The sequence below is a fragment of the Argentina silus genome, assembly GCF_951799395.1.
Source record: "Argentina silus genome assembly, chromosome: 8".
NCBI classification, from domain to species: domain Eukaryota; kingdom Metazoa; phylum Chordata; class Actinopteri; order Argentiniformes; family Argentinidae; genus Argentina; species Argentina silus.
This window is the reverse complement of record NC_139662.1, coordinates 18,099,243-18,119,441: the sequence shown is the minus strand read 5'-3', so window position 1 is coordinate 18,119,441 and position 20,199 is coordinate 18,099,243. Positions and strand designations below refer to the sequence as shown.

At 46.1% G+C, this 20,199-nt stretch overlaps 1 protein-coding gene across 6 annotated transcripts in view; it reads left to right on the top strand.

The window, feature by feature from the left end:
- The window catches only part of rap1gapa (RAP1 GTPase activating protein a), a 53,004-nt gene that overhangs the window by 356 nt on the left and 32,449 nt on the right, over positions 1 to 20,199 (top strand). For all 6 annotated transcript variants that reach the window (XM_083675124.1, XM_083675130.1, XM_083675129.1 and 3 more), the window contains exon 2: positions 9,940 to 9,975. In XM_083675124.1, coding sequence (XP_083531250.1) covers positions 9,940 to 9,975 — 36 coding nt within the window. The remainder of the gene's footprint in view (positions 1 to 9,939; positions 9,976 to 20,199) is intronic.

Sequence of the window (20,199 nt, the reverse complement as noted above, 5' to 3'; positions counted from 1 at the left end):
TGTTTGGCAGTTGCACAGGGATGCAATTTTGTTTGTATTTTTAATATACTGTAGCTCAGTAGTCAGCACCCTGTGCCGTTTTCTGTCGTACAGGACAATACAGTTGTTTTTCCTCGATCCTGCAATATTGAACAGAACCGAATGTGGAATAATTTAGAATAGACTGAAACACTTCTGTCTGACAGGAAGCTGACGGGGTGAGATGAGAGAACAGTTTCAGAGAGAGCTGCACAGGAAAGCCTAGAGTAGAAAGGGCCACCACAGCTGGGAGCATGATTGAGTTTGGATTGCATTAGACACTGGGGCTCATTGCAGTTAAAGTATAAACACACACACACACACACACACACACACACACACACACACACACACACACATAGATCCTCACCAGTCAGGTTACTGAAACTAATCAGTGTGTTTACTTAATCAATTAAACACCCCTGATTTGATTTGCTCTCTTTTTGCAACAACTTATGTCACACTAGGTTAAGATAAGCAGATGTTGTGTGTCTGTGTGTCTGTGTGTCTGTGTGGCTGTGTACAATTCCTCCTTTGTCTCTCCCGCTCTAATGTGTGCATGCATTTGTGTGTGTGTGTGTGTGTGTGTGTGTGTTCATGTGTTGGATGAATGTACAGTAATCTACTATGCAGTTTGTAGTGCATAGTACGCTAGAGTAACATGCAAGTGTGCCAGGTTGTCCTGTTACATTATGGTGTAGAAATAGAGATCCTTTGTGGCTGTTGTTTCTCTGGCTGTGGAGGAAACTCCCCCGTAGACAAACACTATACAGGAATGTCAACAGTCAACAGGTGCTCTACTGGAATGTCTGAATACCTTGTGTGTGAGTGTGTGTGTGTGTGTGTGTGTGTGTGTGTGTGTGTGTGTGTGTGTGTGTGTGTGTGTGTGTGTGTGTGTGTGTGTGTGTGTGTGTGTGTGTGTGTTTGTGTTTGTGCGTGAGTGCTTGAAAACCAAACACTGTAAAGCTTCAAAACATGGTAATACAAAAAAACAACATTTGACCTCAGTCCCTGCATCCATAGCTCTGTCTTTGAAATTGAGAGTGGCTACATTTCTCCAGCCCCATCCCTCAGCTGTTTATCAAAAAGGTGGTGGGGAACAGCCAGTGGTACAGCTACATCTTATTAGGTATTCTTTGGGTTGGGTTGGGTTTTATAACCACCGAGATGGATTATCCCCTTATAATGTACAAGTCTTTTCAGAATCCACCACATTTAACCAACAAGAACTCCCACTCTAAACCATAGTAGAAATGACATCACAGCAGTCAGATTCAGTATATGGTAAATTGTACAGTATACTATAGTGTTGCAATAGTCAGCCATTCCCAAATCCTCTTTTTGGTCTCTTTAGGCCTCCATGCTGTTTTTTTATGTCGGCCTAGTCTTGTGTGGCTTGTGTGGTTTATCTCCCTGAAGCCAGTGCATAGTGAGCACAGACTCTCCCATATTCTAAATTAGACTTTTTTACGTTTGTTCTCTCTCTGCCATCTTCTCCCTGGTCCAGTCCCCGGTCCACAGGGGCTCCTTCCTCATCAAGTCTTTATGGGAGTCATGAAATAAACAGTGAGAGATGTCTTTGTCCCAGATCTGAACACTCTCTCTCTCTATCTCCCGTATGGCTTCAGAGACCTGAGACTGCGAAGCTGTCACTGCCTGCCTGCCTGCCTGCGGTCTGAATCTCTCCTGCTCCTTTGTTTACAGTGCATTTGCAGCGCATGGGGGGACAGAAAGAGAGAAATAGTCTCTGTCTGTTTGCGTGTGTGTGTATGTGTGTATGTGTGTGTAGGGTCCCTGTTCAAGAACAGCCAAGTGGAAAGGCTCATTGTTCTGAAATTGGAGCAGGCCAGCAGCAAATTGTACATTCTCAGCAGTCAGCTGATTTTGAGAATGTTCCTTTTCAATGGTGGAAAGTAGTTTACGCTCAAACAAAAGAACTTGAATAGAGGATATATTCTTTCTAACCCTGTAAAGTGGATCACAAAGTGCCTTATTGGAGAGGCAGCAATATCCCCTCACAAGCAACCTGTGCCTGCCTGTCTCAGCAGAGCTCCGACTCCAACCACACTTGTGTTTCAGTTGGTTTTGAATATTCTATTAACCTCAGCAGAAAAACAACATGGAGTGGGCGTCTTTGCTTTTTCATTCTGGTCAAGTTTGCATGACAAAAGATCCACCAATGATTAGACAGCAAGACAAGACCTCTTGAGTTTCAGAGACCATTCAAGTGTCTCCTAGGGCATTGGCAAAATAATCAGGATATCTAGGACAACGACTCTCCATGTTCTATTCAGGTTCTCTACCTCCATATTCACCCTGACATTCATGTCTACATTGATATTCACTATGGAAAGCTCCCCTGGCTGGCCGAGACAGGGTTAGGGGAAGCTAGGAGAGACAACATGAGCCAGGGGAGACAATAGACAGTAAGTGAATCTACTGTACTATGTTTCAACTCATTCTAATACTGAACATTCTGGGATCACTGTAGTGTTCTCAACAGTCTTTTGATGTTTTTTTTTGCCACCAAACAGGTGGGGAAGTGTTGCTTCAGTTGTGTGTGCAGTTGTGGACTGTAACTCGATGCTGGTTAGTACAGCGTCCCTGTTATAACACATGGAATGGGCTCAGCTAGCTGATAAGCTAACAAGTTTTGCAGTTTGTATGTGTGTGTGTGTGTGTGTGTGTGTGTGTGTCTGTATGTGCCTGCATGTCTGTGTGTACGTGTGTGTATGTGTTTGCGTGTGTAGGTGCGTGTGTGCATGTGCTTGTGCGTACACGTGTGTGCGTGTGTGTGTGTGTGTGTCTGAGAGGTGTGTGTGTGTGTGTGTGTGTGTGATAGACCAGCAACAGCGGTGCCTGTCAGCATGGCTCAGAGCTGGTACCAGTGTGTGTTCACCCACACTCACTGTACTCCACTGTACTGACGCATCAATGCTCACATTCAGCCACTTCACTCTCATTTACTCTGTCAATGGCCTCATTCAGCCCACGATATACAGCAGTCAGCCTGAACCTGGGGTCATTCACTATTGTTGTGCAATATTCCTTCTAATAGCCATTGAATGGTATGTCATACATTTGTCCAGGGCTTTGTCTTGTCTTGTCTTTAAAGCCTATCTTTAATGATACCCAGTTTCTGTTTCCGAAAGACATTCTCATTGAATGAAGACAGGAAGTGTGTAGACGATAGAATCAGCTTCATTCAGAAAATGCTGAATAGGTAGGCCTATTCAACCATCTTTTAGACATTCAAACACCTTTCATTTCACTGAACGCTACTGATTCTGAGTATCTAGCCCTTTAAAATGTATGTTACAATACTTTTTGAAATCACATGTAGATGATACCAGTGATTATGCACAAACGCACAACGCAGCTACAGCAAATTGTACGCTTTAAACAGCTTGTGTTGGCAATGATGAAGTCACATTTTAATATAGTAGCCTACCCTTCCGTTTTTGAATGAGTCATCAAATAAATCATAGATGGGACACGTAGAATACTGGTAACGTTCGAGTCACATGTGACCCAATACGATGAGGTATAAGAGGACAGCTGTTTACACGTGGTTGAGTCCTCTTCCATTTGTTTACAACACCCCCAGGACTCCCTCTCCATCCTTGCTGGGTGACTCAATGGCTGAGATGTACTGTATTTATCAGTGTTGACATTTTGAGAATGAATGTAGTAGCCTGTCTGTCCATAAGCCTGATGTCCACAGTGGGTTCAGTCTGAGGGCCCTAGCTGTGGGTTCAGTCTTAGGGCCCTAGCTGTGGGTTCAGTCTTAGGGCCCTAGCTGTGGGTTCAGTCTTAGGGCCCTAGCTGTGGGTTCAGTCTTAGGGCCCTAGCTGTGGGTTCAGTCTTAGGGCCCTAGCTGTGGGTTCAGTCTTAGGGCCCTAGCTGTGCGCCCGATCGGGACTCTGTGAAGCTTGCAAATAAGACCAGGTGGACAGATGTACTGTAGAGAGTTGAGCTCAAAGGAGCCACACTTCAACGCTGTTTAACTCAAGTCAACTTTGCCTGCTGCACAGTTCTGGCCAACGTCTGTGAGACCAGCCTCGAGCCTTAACTTATCCCAGCTCGCTGTAGTCTCTGTGTTTCCATGGAAACTGGTGTATCCTAATATACACCACCATATGTAGCTGAAAATGGAGGAAAACATTTTCTTTGCTTGGATGGCATTTTGTGTGTTTGGGTTTATTTTTTACCCACTTTGCTGTTTAACTACACCTGCAGATATGTGTGTGTGTGTGTGTGTGTGTGTGTGTGTGTGTGTGTGTGTGTGTGCGTGTGTGCGTGTGTGCGTGTTTACGTGCGTGTGTGCGTGTGGTGTGTGTGTGTGTGTGTGTGAGTGTGTGTGTGTTTGTGTGTATTTTCCAGAGGCCACTGGTTTCACTCACCCATGGCCTCTTACTCTATTAACAACGGACCAGGGCTGTTCTCCAAAGTGGGATTTGAACGTGTTAAAGTGACTCATACTATTACAATGTATTGACACACTTTGAGTTGTGCTACTTTAACCAAGACCTCTCCATCATGCTCTGAGAGGCAAACAGAATGTATTATTGTTCTGCTGCTAAAGGTGAGGGTGTGTGTGTGTGGCTATACATCACTATGAAGTGTCAGCACATTTTATTCTGCCTGGTGTCTACCTCTACCCAGCCCAAGGTTGGCTTTGTGCTATTGATGGAGGTTCATTCTGTGCTGGTAGCAGTCATATTGAGTAGGTTAAGTTTGTGTTTCATTGTTGTTGGAAAAAGGTCAACTACTGTATGTAACTTGATCTCTTTAGAATATCAAAGGTTAGGGTTAACACTATCAACACTATCATATATTCTATAATGTAGCCTATAGAATACTCTAGAACAGGGGAGGCTGCTGGAGATTTGTGTGTTTGATACCATTCCTTATTCCATTCCATGCATTACGATGAGTCCATCCTCCAATTTCCACCTCCACCAGCCTCCCCTGGTCTATATCCATAAGATTAGATTAGATTCAACTTTATTGTCATTGTGCAGAGTACAAGTACAGAGACAACGAAATGCAGTTAGCGTCTAACCAAGTGCAACCAAGTGCAAAAAAGCAGAAAAGTGCAGTGTGAACAGTATATACAGGTAGTGCAGTATATGCGCAGTATAGTAGTGCAGTATAGTATAAGTAGTGCAGTGTAAGCAGTATATGAATTAGCAGTAGCATTATAAGCAGAATAAATAGAATGCAGTATGAACAGTGTAAGCAGCATATGAGCTGTATAAGCCTATGAGTCAGCCTTGTGGTCTGTTGTATGTAGGCTTACAGTAGTTACTGCAGCATATTTCTACTAATTAATAAGTGAGCACAGTGAGCGCTACACAACCACAACACACTGCTGAACTCGAGCTGATAAGATAACACCGGATTAGTACACAAAATGCACAGATTTGATATGTTCCGTAATCTCTGGTTGACAGAATGAGGATGAGCAGCATGTGTAAGTTCTGTTTATCATCCTCAGTATCTGTGTTTCGCCCCCATTTCATCATGTCTTATCAGTCATGTACTGGATGTCGTCTTCGCTATGCAGTGTGACAATCGACAAGCATTTCAAGCATAACCCAGATAGTGATGACTGCATATGCTTATGCGACAGTACATGTAGCCTAGGCCTGCATGTTTGACTGGGTGTAGCCTATTCGCGTTGAAAGGACATGTTCTCATCTTGAGCCGAGCCAAAAAGTCTCTTCCACTCTACTAGCTTACTGGAACTACCGCTCATCTGCTAGGTTCACTTTCAACATGACTGTCCTACAGGGGAGGCTGGTGGTGGTAGAAATCGGAGGTCGGGCTCACTGTAATACATGGAACGGAATAGGGAATGGTATCAAACACGTGTGTGAGCCCGCATTACAGTGAGCCCGACCTCTGATTTCTACCACCACCAGCCTCCCCTGTAGGAAAGCTGGTGATGGTAGAACGGAATGTGGAAAACACACGTGTTTGATACCATTCCTTATTCCGTTCCATTCATTACAATGAGCCCGTCCTTCGATTTCTACCTCCACCAGACTCCCCTGGTGTCCTATCATGTTATCATGCTGCTGACTAATTTCCTCAGTTTCTCAGAAGAAGAAGAAGAAGAAGAAGAAGAAGAAGAAGAAGAAGAAGAAGAAAGCATATGTATTCCCAGCAGGTATTTTAGGTCTGAGCCATTGGCCAGGAATCCAACTGCCGCACCCTGGCTTGATTTCACATTGTGGGAATTCCATCCATGCAACCTGATAATGGGTGGGAGCCACAGAAAAACGGTTAGAAAATATTATGCTAGTAATCCAAACTGTGCTGTATGAGGCCTGTTCTCCTTCTGACAAGGCCTCCCAAGCACCTGCCTGTCATTTCTCCTGCCTGAGGACATGTATGCTGAAATGCTATACCACCGTTTATTTACACCACACAAACACTACATGTTTGTCATGCATACAGGTCAGTGCACTCGACTTGATGTTCAACACTTGAACTTCAAGTTCAAGTTTATTATAAAAACATCATTGCTGAACAGTATGGGTTTTTTTTACATGATGAGGACCTTTGAAATAAACATACAAATACATGTACATAAAAACAAAACAATCATCTAGAAATGGGGTTCTTTTTTGGTTCAAAGCTCAGGTTCTACCACTGGGCACATTACAGTTCAGACCTTCAGAAATGTCCAGTAGTGCAGTACAAGGCCAGTCTGTACGCTCTTAACTTCGTTCCCAGGCTATTGCGCCTGTAATAACGACTCAAACCTGGCCTTAGTGGGAGTGAATTTACTGAGTAAAGTATTTGTTATTATTTGATTTCAGCAAATCACACGGCTGCAAGGTGTAGCCAATGGCTAGCCAATGGCTATGCACCATCCGTTTTCAACAGTCTTTCTATTGTCTTGATGAAGGCCAAGTTTGACGCGTTTCTGTCTGTGAATGACACTGGTATGCTCGAGGCAGGAAAGACAGTTGGTGTGTTTTTGTGTTTTTGTGCGACTGTGTGTGTTGTCTTCCATTTCGCAGGTTATAGTGGTTCAGATTTGTTTTCAGAGCCTTGAGGCGTGGGAGGGTCTTTAGTCACAGAAAGGATTCCTTCTTCTTTTTGAGAAGAAAATAATGTCTGACGTCCTAGAAATAGTTTAGCACTTGTGAGGGACTACAGGCCCTGTCAACATAGGGCTACTCAGTGTACCAGAAATACTCTCATTTCTTTCTTATTTTCTCTCCTGCTGAAGAGTGTTGCTGCTGAGAGCTCTATGTTAGTACAGGCCCATTGCATGTCACACGAAGCACCACTGGTCTAGCACAGGGTAGGAGGTGGTCCTTCTACCCTGGTGGTCCTTCTACACATGGTCCTCTGTGGCTCAGTTGGTAGAGCATGGTGCTAACAACGCTTAGGTTGGGGGTTTGATTCCTGCTGGGACCATATATACAATGCAATGTAAGTCACTTTGGATGAAAGCAGCAGCTCAAGGGCGTATATTATAGAAGGGAGCCTGATTTGTGCATGTTTGACAATAAACGAAAGTATCCAAAAAGGGAGGATGCTGATTAGTGAATGTGGGAAGAAAGTATAAAACAGGAAGGAGAGAAGGAAGGAAGCTGATTAGTGAATGTTACAGTATGGCACTTCTGTTTCTTCTCAGTCCAGCGAGTATTTCTAAGAAAGAGGAAGTTTTTATATGACTTCTGTAAAGAACAACCACAGTGTTCCACATGCAGCTTTTCCCCGGAGGAACACATTGTGAAACAGGCAGCTCTATGGGGTTTCATGATTAGTTAATGCAATGGAAATACTTTAAGGTGCAAACATAACCAACCTTGTAAGGTTGGCTACTTATGGGCTAACCCTGTGGTAAATTGCCCGGTCACCCTCACTCCGTGTCCATTCATCTTTACAGAATCTTAGGATGACGTCACAGAAACTATTACTGCTTTGTTACAATTTAAGCTTGAAGTAAAGTAGTTAAAATGGTTCCCTTTGATATGGTTATATGACTATCACATTTTTTAGTCAGACACCTTTTATGATGCAGACAGAGTGGACCCGCCACAGGTGTTTGGACAGTACAGTACTACTAATTCTATTTCCAGCGTAGGCGGCTCAGATTCCTGGGATGTTGGTTGGATAACGATTCCATAGAACAGGCAGACTAATCCTGGTTAGAGACGTCCCTGGCAGGATGAGTGAGAGGGCAGGATTCCTGCTGGTCTGCTGAAGGGGTGGACACCAGCCAGAGGACCAGCTGTGGCTGTGTCAGGGTCGACAGTACCCAAAGCACAGTGATACAGCAGGACATATGATAAACCCCAGCAGCATGGAGAAAACATTGGTGTGAGATCAGATGCATAGTCTAGGAGACAGCTGCTGGATGTCTAACACATGCCTCTCCCAACTACCACAGGACGTCAACTGACATTCCAATTCCAATTCAAAATTTCCTCTGTGGTTTTTCTAATGAGGAGAATTTAGAATTGGAATTGGAAACACTGTTTACTTCCGGAATTGAGTGAATTGAAATGGAATCGAAGCCAAACCTGGTAGCACGCGTGTTTGATACGATTCCTCATTCCATCCCATGCATTACAATGAGCCCGTACTCGTCCTCCCCTGCTTGGTAGACACCACTGGACCTCAACCCTGGGTGATGCAGGACCTCGCCAAACATATGGACTGAGTTCGGTCCATGTTGTCTGGTCTATAATGTGCAAACCATAGTTGCATCTAAAGGACAGACTGAGGAACTTCTTCACTTTACCCCAATGTAAAGTGCTGTGATTTCATATAGAGTAGCACGGGCAGACTGCATAATGTGCAAATGCAATTATCGTCAATGTTTGGTGTCAAGCAGGCATTGCTTTTTGCATTATAAAACCATACTGAACTAGCAGAGATCCCATAGCACCACCTGCTGGCATAAGTAGAGCATTGCCTGTTGTCCATTGATATTTTTCCACATCAGTGTACCATCTGTTGACTGGGTCATAAGAATACAGCCAGGTGTGTTGTCACAGGGTCATTATAAAAACAATGTTAGGACCAATGATGTATATAAACACAGTGTAAGGACCAGGGGAGGCTGGTGGAGGTAGAAATCGGAATCGGAATCCATGCATTACAATGAGCCCCGTCCTCTGATTAACAGAGGAGAGACTATTAGGACGCACCCCCTTCTCCTTTCAATGTCCTATCCAATCAGCAGTGGGTGTTTTGTGCATGATTCATTCAACCTTGCACAAAGTTGTGTTGGTCTCTCAGGAAACAACGCGTCTGGCAGCTATGCCTGCAAACGCCACTTCAGCAGACGGCGGGAGTCGTTTCGAGTTACTGCCTTCCCATCCCTCTCTGGGTGATAGTGTTTGTGGCTTATCATCTGCTGTTCTACACTATTATATTGACTTCTTCCTAAGCTTGTCTTTCATAGGATTGGCTGGCTGGCAGCGTTGGCTCAGGTCTAGAGCAATGTTTGGTTTGGCGAAGCCAAGCAGACTATTGTTTTTCCAACAAGATCAATATGGGTACTCACATAGCAGCTCTATTTGATGGTAGAAAATAATCGGGAACCGTATATAATGTGTACTTCCTAGATCTCCTGTCTCCTGCGTCAGCCCTCTCATACTGTATAATGGTTGTTTTAAATAGATTAAACTGGCTGAAATATGAGAGGTACTTCTTATGCAGTAGACAATATAGTCTTTATAGTGCTGTGTGTCTGGTGAAACTCAATAAACCCGAAAGTAGTGCATACGCAATGCTGAGGTTGTGGGTTTGATTTCCGTTGGCACCATATATACAAAATAATTATGCACCCACTCAAATGATGTAAATCGCTTTGTATAAAAATGTCTGCTGAATGGCATATAGCCTACTGTATATAGCCAGGCTAACTCTGATCTCTGCTTTTTTCAGAGTGGACAAAACCTTCTCCAGGGCCAGAAGCATCTGGTGAGTTCCTCTTGTCTTCTCTCTCTCTCTCTCACACTCACACACACACACACACACACACACACATTCAGTTACTCCTGTCTTTTTCTGTCATGTTGAACCAAGCCCAGTGTTTATCAATAGCGCTGTGCTGTGTCACTGTTGGGTCTGTACAGCTCTACTTCATATCTGTCTCCTATGTATAGCGTCACCCTTACAGCTGCATTTGTGTATCATGTGGTATCAGTTACATTTTCCATTGAAATCGATTTAGCAATGATATATGAGAAATACGACATACGATAAGGCTTATCTCTCTCTCTCTCTGGAACAGTGAGACGGCAGTTGTAAGATATTAACTTTGGGAGTTTTGCTGGTGAGCCCACAAAGTTAGGTACACTAAGTATTAACATTAATGAGCCAGTGGGAGGGAGGGAGGGAGAGAGGGAAGGAAGGAGGGACAGAGGACGAGCAGGAGCAGGGGACACTGTTCCATTCCATCCTGCTCTGCCTGCAGTCCCCCTCCCGTTGCCACAGTAACGACAGGCGGCACTGCAGTGTTGGCAGGGCGAGTGGCGCTGAATGCGCAGGCGAGGTGAGGCGAGGCAAGTCTTTGTTGTTGTGTGGCACGGGGAGAGCCTTGGCCGGCTGGCTGACTGGCGCCCCCACTGGCACTGCAGGGACACGGGAGCAGATGGACCTCCTCTCTCCCTGTCCTGAAGGTTGAAGCCAGGGTGACATGGATGTCGGCCCTCCACCCCTCTCTCTCTCTCTCTGACCGCCCCAGGATCGAGACAGACGCCCTAGTGGCCCTGCCGGGGTCCCTCTTGGAGGACGCGCTCAGGACAGGAGCATCGAGCTGTCCAGCGAAGCACAGGGCCGGCCCGGCCCGACCAGGCCTGCAGCATTACTCAGCACTAACCCGGGCCCGCATGCTGAGAGAATAGATCTGCTGCCACACAGGACTGTTACTGCACCAGCCTGGGCAGCCTGGGCGTCTGCACACAGCAGAGGAGGAGAGAGGAGGAGAGAGGAGGAGAGAAGAGGAGTGAAGAGGAGAATGGAGACATGAAAAGGAGAGAGGAGGAGAACTCAGGATCTGCAGCGACTGACACTAACAGATCATGTAATATAAGGATGGAGTCTATTCCAGATGGCTCTATAGCGTGTACAGTACAAGTTTTCAGGGGTTCACTGTATGTTATCCTCATTAGTAGAATGTAATACACAGCTCAACAACAGACTCGCTTTGGACAAAAGAGAGATGTCTATGGACAAAAAGAGAGACGAAGAATGACAACCCATATTGCTGGAGGGATGTTAAAAAAAGATCTTTTTTTCTTTTTCTATTTTGAGAGGTTCAGATCAGCCCTTTGAAAAAAAAAAACATGGCCAACTACTGGAAGATGAAACGGACTGCTAAAGCTGAGTGCAGCGAAGGAACTGCAAGTAGGAACTGGTATCAACTGTGCTTCAATGTATTCAGCTGGGTGAGATAAGAAATAAGTCAATTTCTTTTCCTCAAGCCAAGAGCCTTAAAAGTCCTTCAAAACCTCAAAGTCCTTTTTCCAAACTCTCTGCTATGTGGAAAAAGTAAGTGCTAACAGGAGCCAGGGAGAATTGCGTGGCTGCATAAGCGTTGCACTGCAGGCTAGGACAAGGGACTAGAAGGAAGTCCTCTCTCATAGGCCCAGGAGGAGCTCTCCCTTAAAACTCCCTTTAATCAAGATCTCTGGTGCTCCGCAACTACTCTACCCTCTAAACAAAGACAATAAAAACCCTAGCTACCACAATGCCTTGCTCTCCTTTCAGAATTGGAAGGCCAAAGAAATTCTGGTGAGTGTACCTGGTAGCGTTTACCTGTGTGACAGTTGGAAGAGGATTTGTCATTATGTGAAGTACAGTCACAAGTCAGAACTTCTTTTTTGTGACTGTCTGCACATATGTGCAGCTTAGGCTATTGCTGCTAGGCTCACTTCATCTCATGAAAGTCTTAGTCTGTAATCTCAGAACCCAGAATGGAGAGTCGGATTTAGTGAGACTAGTCTGAATGTGGCTCTGGTTGTCAGAGATAAATGTCCTCTTCTCTTTTGTCCTCCAGTTTGCCTCTCTCACTAATCAGAATTAATCAGAATTAATCAGGCACAGGTGTATAGCCATTATTCTAGAGTAGAGTGGGAGTTGGCCCATATACAGTACAGTAGGCCAAAACACAATATTAGCAAAGTGGAATTTGACTAGCTGCTGATAAAGTGATTAATGATGCCAGTTTTCCCTCCTCAGGTACAGTAAAAAGCTAACTTCCCAGCAGAGTTGCTACAATCTAAAAGTCCCTGTTGTTTGTTGGTAAAGCAGCCACCTCCATATCTCCTGTGTGACCAATCTGTTTCTCCCTTATTATCCCTTCACGTCTTCCCCATCCTGCAATGTAGGTCATGGTCGCTACCTGAATACATTAGCATTAATACTGTGCCTTGCCATAACCATGCTGACTAGCTCTCTTCATACTGTAGGTCCTCATTAGCATTTACTGTGGACCAGGATGAAGCCCTTTGTGTGTGCTGGACATCATGTAGCCTACTGCAAGACCCCTGAATGGCTGCTGTAAATCCGGACTCTGTATGGACAGGGTATGGGCTGAGGATTGGCACCAGGGGAGGCTGGTGGAGGTAGAAATTGGAGGACGGGCTCATTGTAATGCATGGAATGGAATGAGGACTGGCATGTGTTTGATACCATTCTTCATTCTAATCCATACATTACAATGAGCCAATCCTTTTTTTTTTTTTAATGTTTTTTTAAATGACCTCCCATAAAATGCGTCCTCCGTTTTCTACCTCCACCAGCCTCCCCTGGGATGAGTATGGACACGTAAGGTTCGTTAGTGTCGCACCCAACTGTGTCAATTTAGACCACAACCTGCAGCAGTGTGCAACACGGCGAGGTCCCAAATGTGACTGCAAACATCCTGAAGGGATTTATGTTGGTTGTTTATTTGGGTTCCTTTGTTATTATTTCTGCTGCTACAGCACGATTTGAATAATCCTCAGAATTTGAATAATCTTGCAAATATTTCCGTCACTGTAATCTACATTTTGGTTGACGAATCATGTGTCATGTCTCACAGCACAGCTGGACCCCTCTGCTCTCTGCAAGGTACAACAGTAATTGGTTGTAATCCTGTGTTGGTAAGCTGGTGCTTGGTGGATACACACACACACACACACACACACACACACACACACACACACACACAGGGAGTGGATGGATTAGTGGGGCCAGCCTGCCATTGTGTAACTTCCTGTCCATCCATTAGGGTAACTCCTCAGCACTGGACCCTGAGCCCCAGGTCATGCCCCAGCTCACTCCAGAGAGACACTCTTTCTCAATTGTTAGAAACTTAATTTCTTGCATACTCTCCTCCCTCCTCCACTTGTTTCCTTCTCAAAAGGCACTGAAGGAGAATATCTAAGGGGAGGAACCTCGATCTTCTCCTCCATGCATGTGGAGTAGGAAGCGAGTGTAGGACGGAGGAGAGGATGCAAGGAATCAAGTTTCTAACCATTGAAAAAGGGCCTACCTCTCTCAAGGAAGAGTGTAGTGCTGCCTGCAGATGATTATTGTGGGGTTTAGGTAGGAAAGAAAATAATAAGTTTATATTTGCGGGTTTATTAGTGCTTCAAGAAGCAGAAAATATTATTTTGGTGTGAGATATACTGTGTATGTGTATTTGAATTTAGGCCCAGTAATGAAGACTAGAGTACTGTTGTGAGGTAGCGTGTGATGCTCTGACTTGACCTGGGGTTGTACGCCCCCTAGTTGTGCAGTGTTCCCTATGTAGCCTACTTAATCCAATCAGAGATGGGTTCAGCAGTGAGATGAAAAGTCTGAAAAAGAATGAACACCCAAAAATAAAATATATGAATCTATATAATCTGTTTCTAAGTTTGATGTTTTGACTTACAGTAGGCTACAGACTTTAGTGGAATCCCAATAAGACAAAAATAATGACATATTCTCTTGAATTACTCATGGAGTTTTGAAGCTCCGACACAGCTGGAGAAGAGTAGGAATCAATAGCCTTATTACAAGGATCGATAGCGTTATAACGTTATTACAAGAAGCAATTTCATTATTACATGATTACAACATGATTGTATGGTACAGGACATCGCTAGGTGAAGAAACGACAGCAGCAATCATACTGCTTATTAGATTGTTGTGTCTGGTAAACCACTATGTAAATGGTGTGAATCCTCCGTCTATTTCTGTATATTGTGTCGATGCCAGCGTATGTTCTGTTCAGGAGGCACAGACACACACACACACACACACACACACACACACACACACACACAGGACGTGCATACAGCACCCAGCCCCAAGTTGTTGTCATCACCAAACACTTTGATGAAAGCAGGGGGCGTGAGGTTGGGACATTATTAGCAAAGCACCCCCAGCACACTGTTGTTCAAGTCCTCCCTCTGTTTAGAGAACTTGGAGGTTAGAGGTGTCATCGTGCACGCTCCTTTCTCTGTGTACGCAGAGAGAGCCAGAAGTGCTACGGTGTTTATACTTCACACAATACTGTATTTCCCCGTTGTTTCGGACGCCGCGCGCGCTCACTCCTCCTCAATCTGTTTGCCCTGCAGCTGCATAACAGGACGGATGTCACCTTGCGCACGCACGCTCCTGTATGCACGTGGAGCTGAGTAGCGTGGCTCTGGCAGAGGGGACAAGGGGAAGAGCAAACTGTCAACCCCGATCAGCCAAGACTGTCTCTCTGTGTCTCCTTCATCCTCCTGTCTGACTAAATATAGCGGCAAAGTGACACGGTAGCCCGTGGTTCTCGAAGACACGCGTAGTCGTCCAACGCGTCGGACGTGCCTGCACACCCTGCACCAAGTTGTCATCACCAAACACTTTGATGAAAGCAGAGGGGCCGTGAGGTTGAGACATTCAGTCTGTTAGACTGCACCGGAAAAAGTCTGTCAAAATATGTTTTTCTTTTCTCATTTGATACTGTTAGCTTTTTGTTCCATTTCCTCATCTTTGACGACTGAAAGGCCTCCTTTTATATACAGTTGTGGCTTGTTTTTAGTGTATCAGATATGGCCTTAAAGGTTGTCAACATTAGAGGTCTTCAGGTAGAATGCAGGTGATATTTGGATGGATGGATGGAAGGATACTAGATCTTACAGTCTGAATGGATTTATAGAGAGAGAGAGAGAGAGAGAGATCATACTCAGAGATGGTGTGGTAAGCCAGCGGAGAGCAGACGCTCAGACCAGATCTTTACATCCTCTATTCCAGTCCACTTCCTGTAATGGAGGGGGGGTGGGGGGTTAAGCCTCTCCCGGGGGATTAGAGATGTAATCCATTTTCCTGCACTATGCTGCTGAGGTTTTATTTCCAACTGTTGTTATTTTTTTTTGATTGACAGACAGGATGCAGTGATAACGATGCTTGATGTTCGCCAGCAGAATACTAGCTACTGTAGCTAGCAGCCCTACTGTAGTTCTCTCTCTCAGCTCTGCCAGATACTGTCCTGTACTGTTTCCCCCTGTTGTTGAAAGGCCACACCTGCATCACCGTGATTTCCCAAGGGGACAGATTGGTTTTCCAGCGAAATGGCTGCGAAAATGACACTCAAGGCGGGATACTGGAAGCTGGGGGAGAAGACATGGTTTATTCAATAACACCTGCACCTGCACTGTTTAATGCATACTAAATACATGGGCAGCTGTCAAGGCAAGCTAAGGCACATAAGCTCCTGGTACTAATCGAACCGTCACCTCAGGTAACACTGCTCTCAGAATGGAATACTTGACTTACTGACTTATTCACACATTATTTTTTTAAGTGCTATAATTATTATTAAATATTTTTGAAAGCTATAATTACAAACGGAGAGAAGTCCCGTATTTTTCTTCTTCTGTGAGTTCAGGTGTAGCAAATGTCCTCATTTTCATGTGACTGAAATCACTGATGTCTGCGCGTTTCTCTGACTGCTTTGTTTGCTGCGGCAGCCTCAACTCTCGATAAGGACAAACTGTCAGAACTGTTGTTTCCATATCTTTTTGTTGTGCCGAAGGGCCGATAGAGGCCTTTCCCAAATGGCCTCTATTGAGGAACCAAAAGCCATTAAGAATTTCTCTCCCAGACTAATCTGCTTTTTGACCGCTGTCCAATATTTGCTTTGTGTCTGAAGGCTGCAGGTAGCCCTTCAGTTGAAGCAGAGAGGGTTTTGAAAAGCTTGTGTCGACCAGACAAGGTTGAAAATAATGCCGTTTTAACTTGGATATACAATTCATCATGTCTGCCCAGGGGTGACCTGAGTCACTTTGTCCCAGACAGATGAAAGGACACAGAGTGTGTGTGTGTGTGTGTGTGTGTGTGTGTGTGTGTGTGTGTGTGTGTGTGTGTGTGTGTGTGTGTGTGTGTGTGTGTGTGTGTGTGTGTGTGTGTGTGTGTGTGTGTGTGTGTGTGTGTGTGTGTGTGTGTGAGAGATGCCTCATGCAGCATCATGACACACAGACACTCAGACAAAATACACACATACAGAGAACATCATTACACACATGCTGAGAAGTACTCCAGTTGTGATGTTTGTGATATCAGAAATTCATCAAATGTGGTATAGGAAAAAGGCTTTTCCGAACTTGATGACTTCCCTCGGGGCATTAAGTGCAGCGACACACACACACACACGCATCAGCTTGGCTCAAGCACTGTTCTGAGGAATGGCATTCCGCCGGCACACAGACAATCATCCTCCCATCCGTCTGAAAGAGGTTCTACTTGGGCCGGCTCCATCACAACACCCAGGGGCAGGGACGAGTGGGGGTTAAGGGCCTCTGAGGACCACAGGTCCATTTCAGGCTTTATTTATGTGGTAATTCACAGCACATGTGCCCCTGGTGTTCCAGGTTGTTAGAGGTCTGGTGGCATGCAGGCAGGGGCAGCAGGTGATGCTGATATGTGACCTATTTGGAACAGATTAAACCGGAGGCCAACCGGAAACATCTGAGCTCCTCCTCAATGTCATCTTAGCGATGTGTCAAACACGGGGGACATGGGGACAGACAGGCAGGCAGGCAGACAGACAGACAAACACACAGGCAGACAGACAGGCAGACAGACAGGCAGGCAGACAGACAGGCAGACAAACACACAGGCAGACAGACAGACAGACAGACAGGCTAACAGACAGACAGACAGACAGGCAGGCAGGCAGGCAGACAGACAGAGACACATTGGAGCATGTGCTGGGACGGAGGAAAGGACATTTCACTGAATATGAAGCTACTGTAGAACATACTCAAGGACTTCCAGGAAAATAATATTTGTTCCTGGTTAGTTAAAGAAATGAAACCTGACTTGTTTGAGTGGAAATAAAAAAATAGGCACGCTAAATTGATATGGACACATGAGCAGGAAGGAAGGAAGGAATTATAGAGAGGGGAAGGAATTATAGTTAATCTACGGTGATGTTGCTGTCGGAGGGCGGGGGTGGGCGTTGGACAGTCCAATCCCTCCCTTCCCCACCTGTAACACTCACATTCATACATGTCCATATGTGATCTCCTCTCCTCTACTCTACTCTCCTCCTCTCCTCTCCTCCTCTCCTCTGCCTGGCATCTGCTGTCCATCTCCTGTAGTGCACGGTTATCTGGGGAGGATGAGGGAGGGGGAGGGGGGGGGGGGGTGTAGGTTGGAGAAGGAGGAGGAGGTCAGGCCGGCTCAGAAGTCACAATAATCCATCCAGAACGGCAGGCTACCATCAGCCATCCGTTTTATTTCTAATTAATGGGAAGATTTACCTGGTTAAATGAACGGCCATCATATGAACTGTTGTTTTTTGGGGGTTTTTTTTAGATGTATTTTTAGAGCATTTCTGCTTTATTGGGATGGAGATAGTAGAGATTGACATGCAGGATATGTCGATGGCCGGAATCAAACCAGGGACCTTGCGATGATATGGTATGCGCCTTAGTGTGCTACGCCACTGAGTGCCCCTAACTGTGTGTGAGAGAGCTCCTATCAGTCACCACTTAAAATCAGTATATATGTGGAGGTTTTTGTCTGTCACACGGGTGACCAGCTGAGCATTTCTATCAGAGGAGAGCAGCTGAGGCCAGCGTCCAACAGGGTCTGAAGGAGGAGTGTGATTGGTTGGCCATGCCTCAGATACCATGTGATGTGTGTGTGTAATGGGGTCTTAAACCCCTGGCTGCCGCAGAGGTCACTGAATGGTCACACTCAGACAGGCAGCTCACCGAGACACACAACTCATACAGATTAGACCCCTGAAACAGCAGGCCTCCCCCCCCCCCTCCCCTCCTGAGAATACATGATATCCATCCAAACTGTATACTGTATCAGTGGAGGCTTGTTGGAGGTAGAAATTGGAGGACGGGCTAATTGTAATGGCATGGATTGTCCTTATTCCATGCATTACAATGAGCCTCCCCTGTAGTGTATAATACCCTGACTCTCTCTGTCTGACACACCACCACATGAGATGGAGAGCCAGAGACAGAAACAGAAGGGGCCTCCTCCCTCAGGCCACAGAGCCGAGCTTATACATTGATAAACCTACTGTACAGTCAGGCATTTTCACACAGCTTTTCAATATGCACCAGTGGAGGCTGGAGGAGGTAGAAAATCGGAGGACGGGGCTCATTGTAATGCATGGAATGGAATGAGGAATAGTATCCAACCTCATTCCATTCCTTGCATTACAATGAGCCTGTCCACCACTGCAGTATCCACATATATATATATATATATATATACACACACACACACACACACACACACACATATCTCAGTGGGTAGGAGTGGTGTGAGGAGTGGTGTGTTGGTAGTGAGCCAGCTGTGTGCTGTATTCCAGAGCATCGTGGCAGCAGCGTGGCTCAGCCTGGCTGGCCTGGAGGGGGACTGTTGCTGTGTACTGTATGTTGCTGTGTACAGTCTGGCTGGCCTGGAGGACTGCTGCTGTGTTAATCTGACTAATGCCCTGGCTGCTACTGCCCTGCTGCTGCTGCTACTGCTGCTACTGCCTGGGGAAGAGAAGGCAGAGAGAGAGAGAAAGAGGGAGGGAGGGAGGGGTCACACACTACTTTCCACTCACGCAGAGAACCACCAGTGGAGCGAGAGGGTTCAAGAGATTTAGCCCAGAGTGGTGGGGGCTGGTGGGCAGGTGGCCAGGGTGGAGAGAGGGCTGGGGGCCAGAGGGCTGGGGGTGGAGGGGGCCAGGGTGGATGGTGGCTGGGGGCCAGAGGGGGGCAGGGGGGCCATGGTGGCTGGGGGCCAGAGGGCTGGGGGTGGAAGGGGGCAGGGGGGCCAGGGTGGATGGTGGCTAGGGGCCAGAGGGCTGAGGGGGGCAGGGGGACCAGGGGGGGGGGGGGGCATAAGGGCCAGCTGGGTCCCAGAGGGGGAGGGGAATGGGGGTAGGGGAGGGTATTGAGGGGTTGCACGACCGGCCAGTTGACCAGGCTAATGGGATCAGTGGATTGAGCCTCTGCTCTGTCAGAAGGATCAGTGAGAGTGGGCTAGGATAGCAGGTGGTCAGAGGGAGAGAGGGAGGGATAGAGAGAGGGATAGAGAGAACAGGAGACATAGAGGAAGAGGAAGGGAGGAGTCCGTCAACATAAGACCAACCAATCTCGTCTCCCATAGACCGAATTAAAATTGTATTCGTCAGAGGTTTATTCATATATTCATGAATTCAAGTCTGTCAGATATTGTGGGAGCCTATTTTTTCTTTTGCTCCATGAGTCTTTCCTGGAAGCTGTGACACGGATGTTAGGCCTTCAGTGAGGCTTCACTTTGTTGCACTGAAAGCTGGTGGGGCTAATCTGCCTCCTGCTAGTCATCCCTCCGGTTTGTCTCAACAGATCATTCAGTGTTCAGTAGACGTGCCACAACACATTCACCACCAGGACCTGCCAGCTCTCATCAGCTCATTTCTCATCTGCCCTAATAACATAAGGGCCAAAACAGGAAAAGTGATAATTGCCCAATCATACCAATGCCAATATCCCTCCGTCACATGGGGAGGAGAAGTACAATCCATTGTCGTGCTGTGTGTGTGTGTGTGTGTGTGTGTGTGTGTGTGTGTGTGTGTGTGTGTGTGTGTGTGTGTGTGTGTGTGTGTGTGCGGGCGGGCGGGCGGGCGGGTGTGTAATCCCAGCAATTATGACTGCATAAGATGTTACAACAAATGAATCCAGACATGTG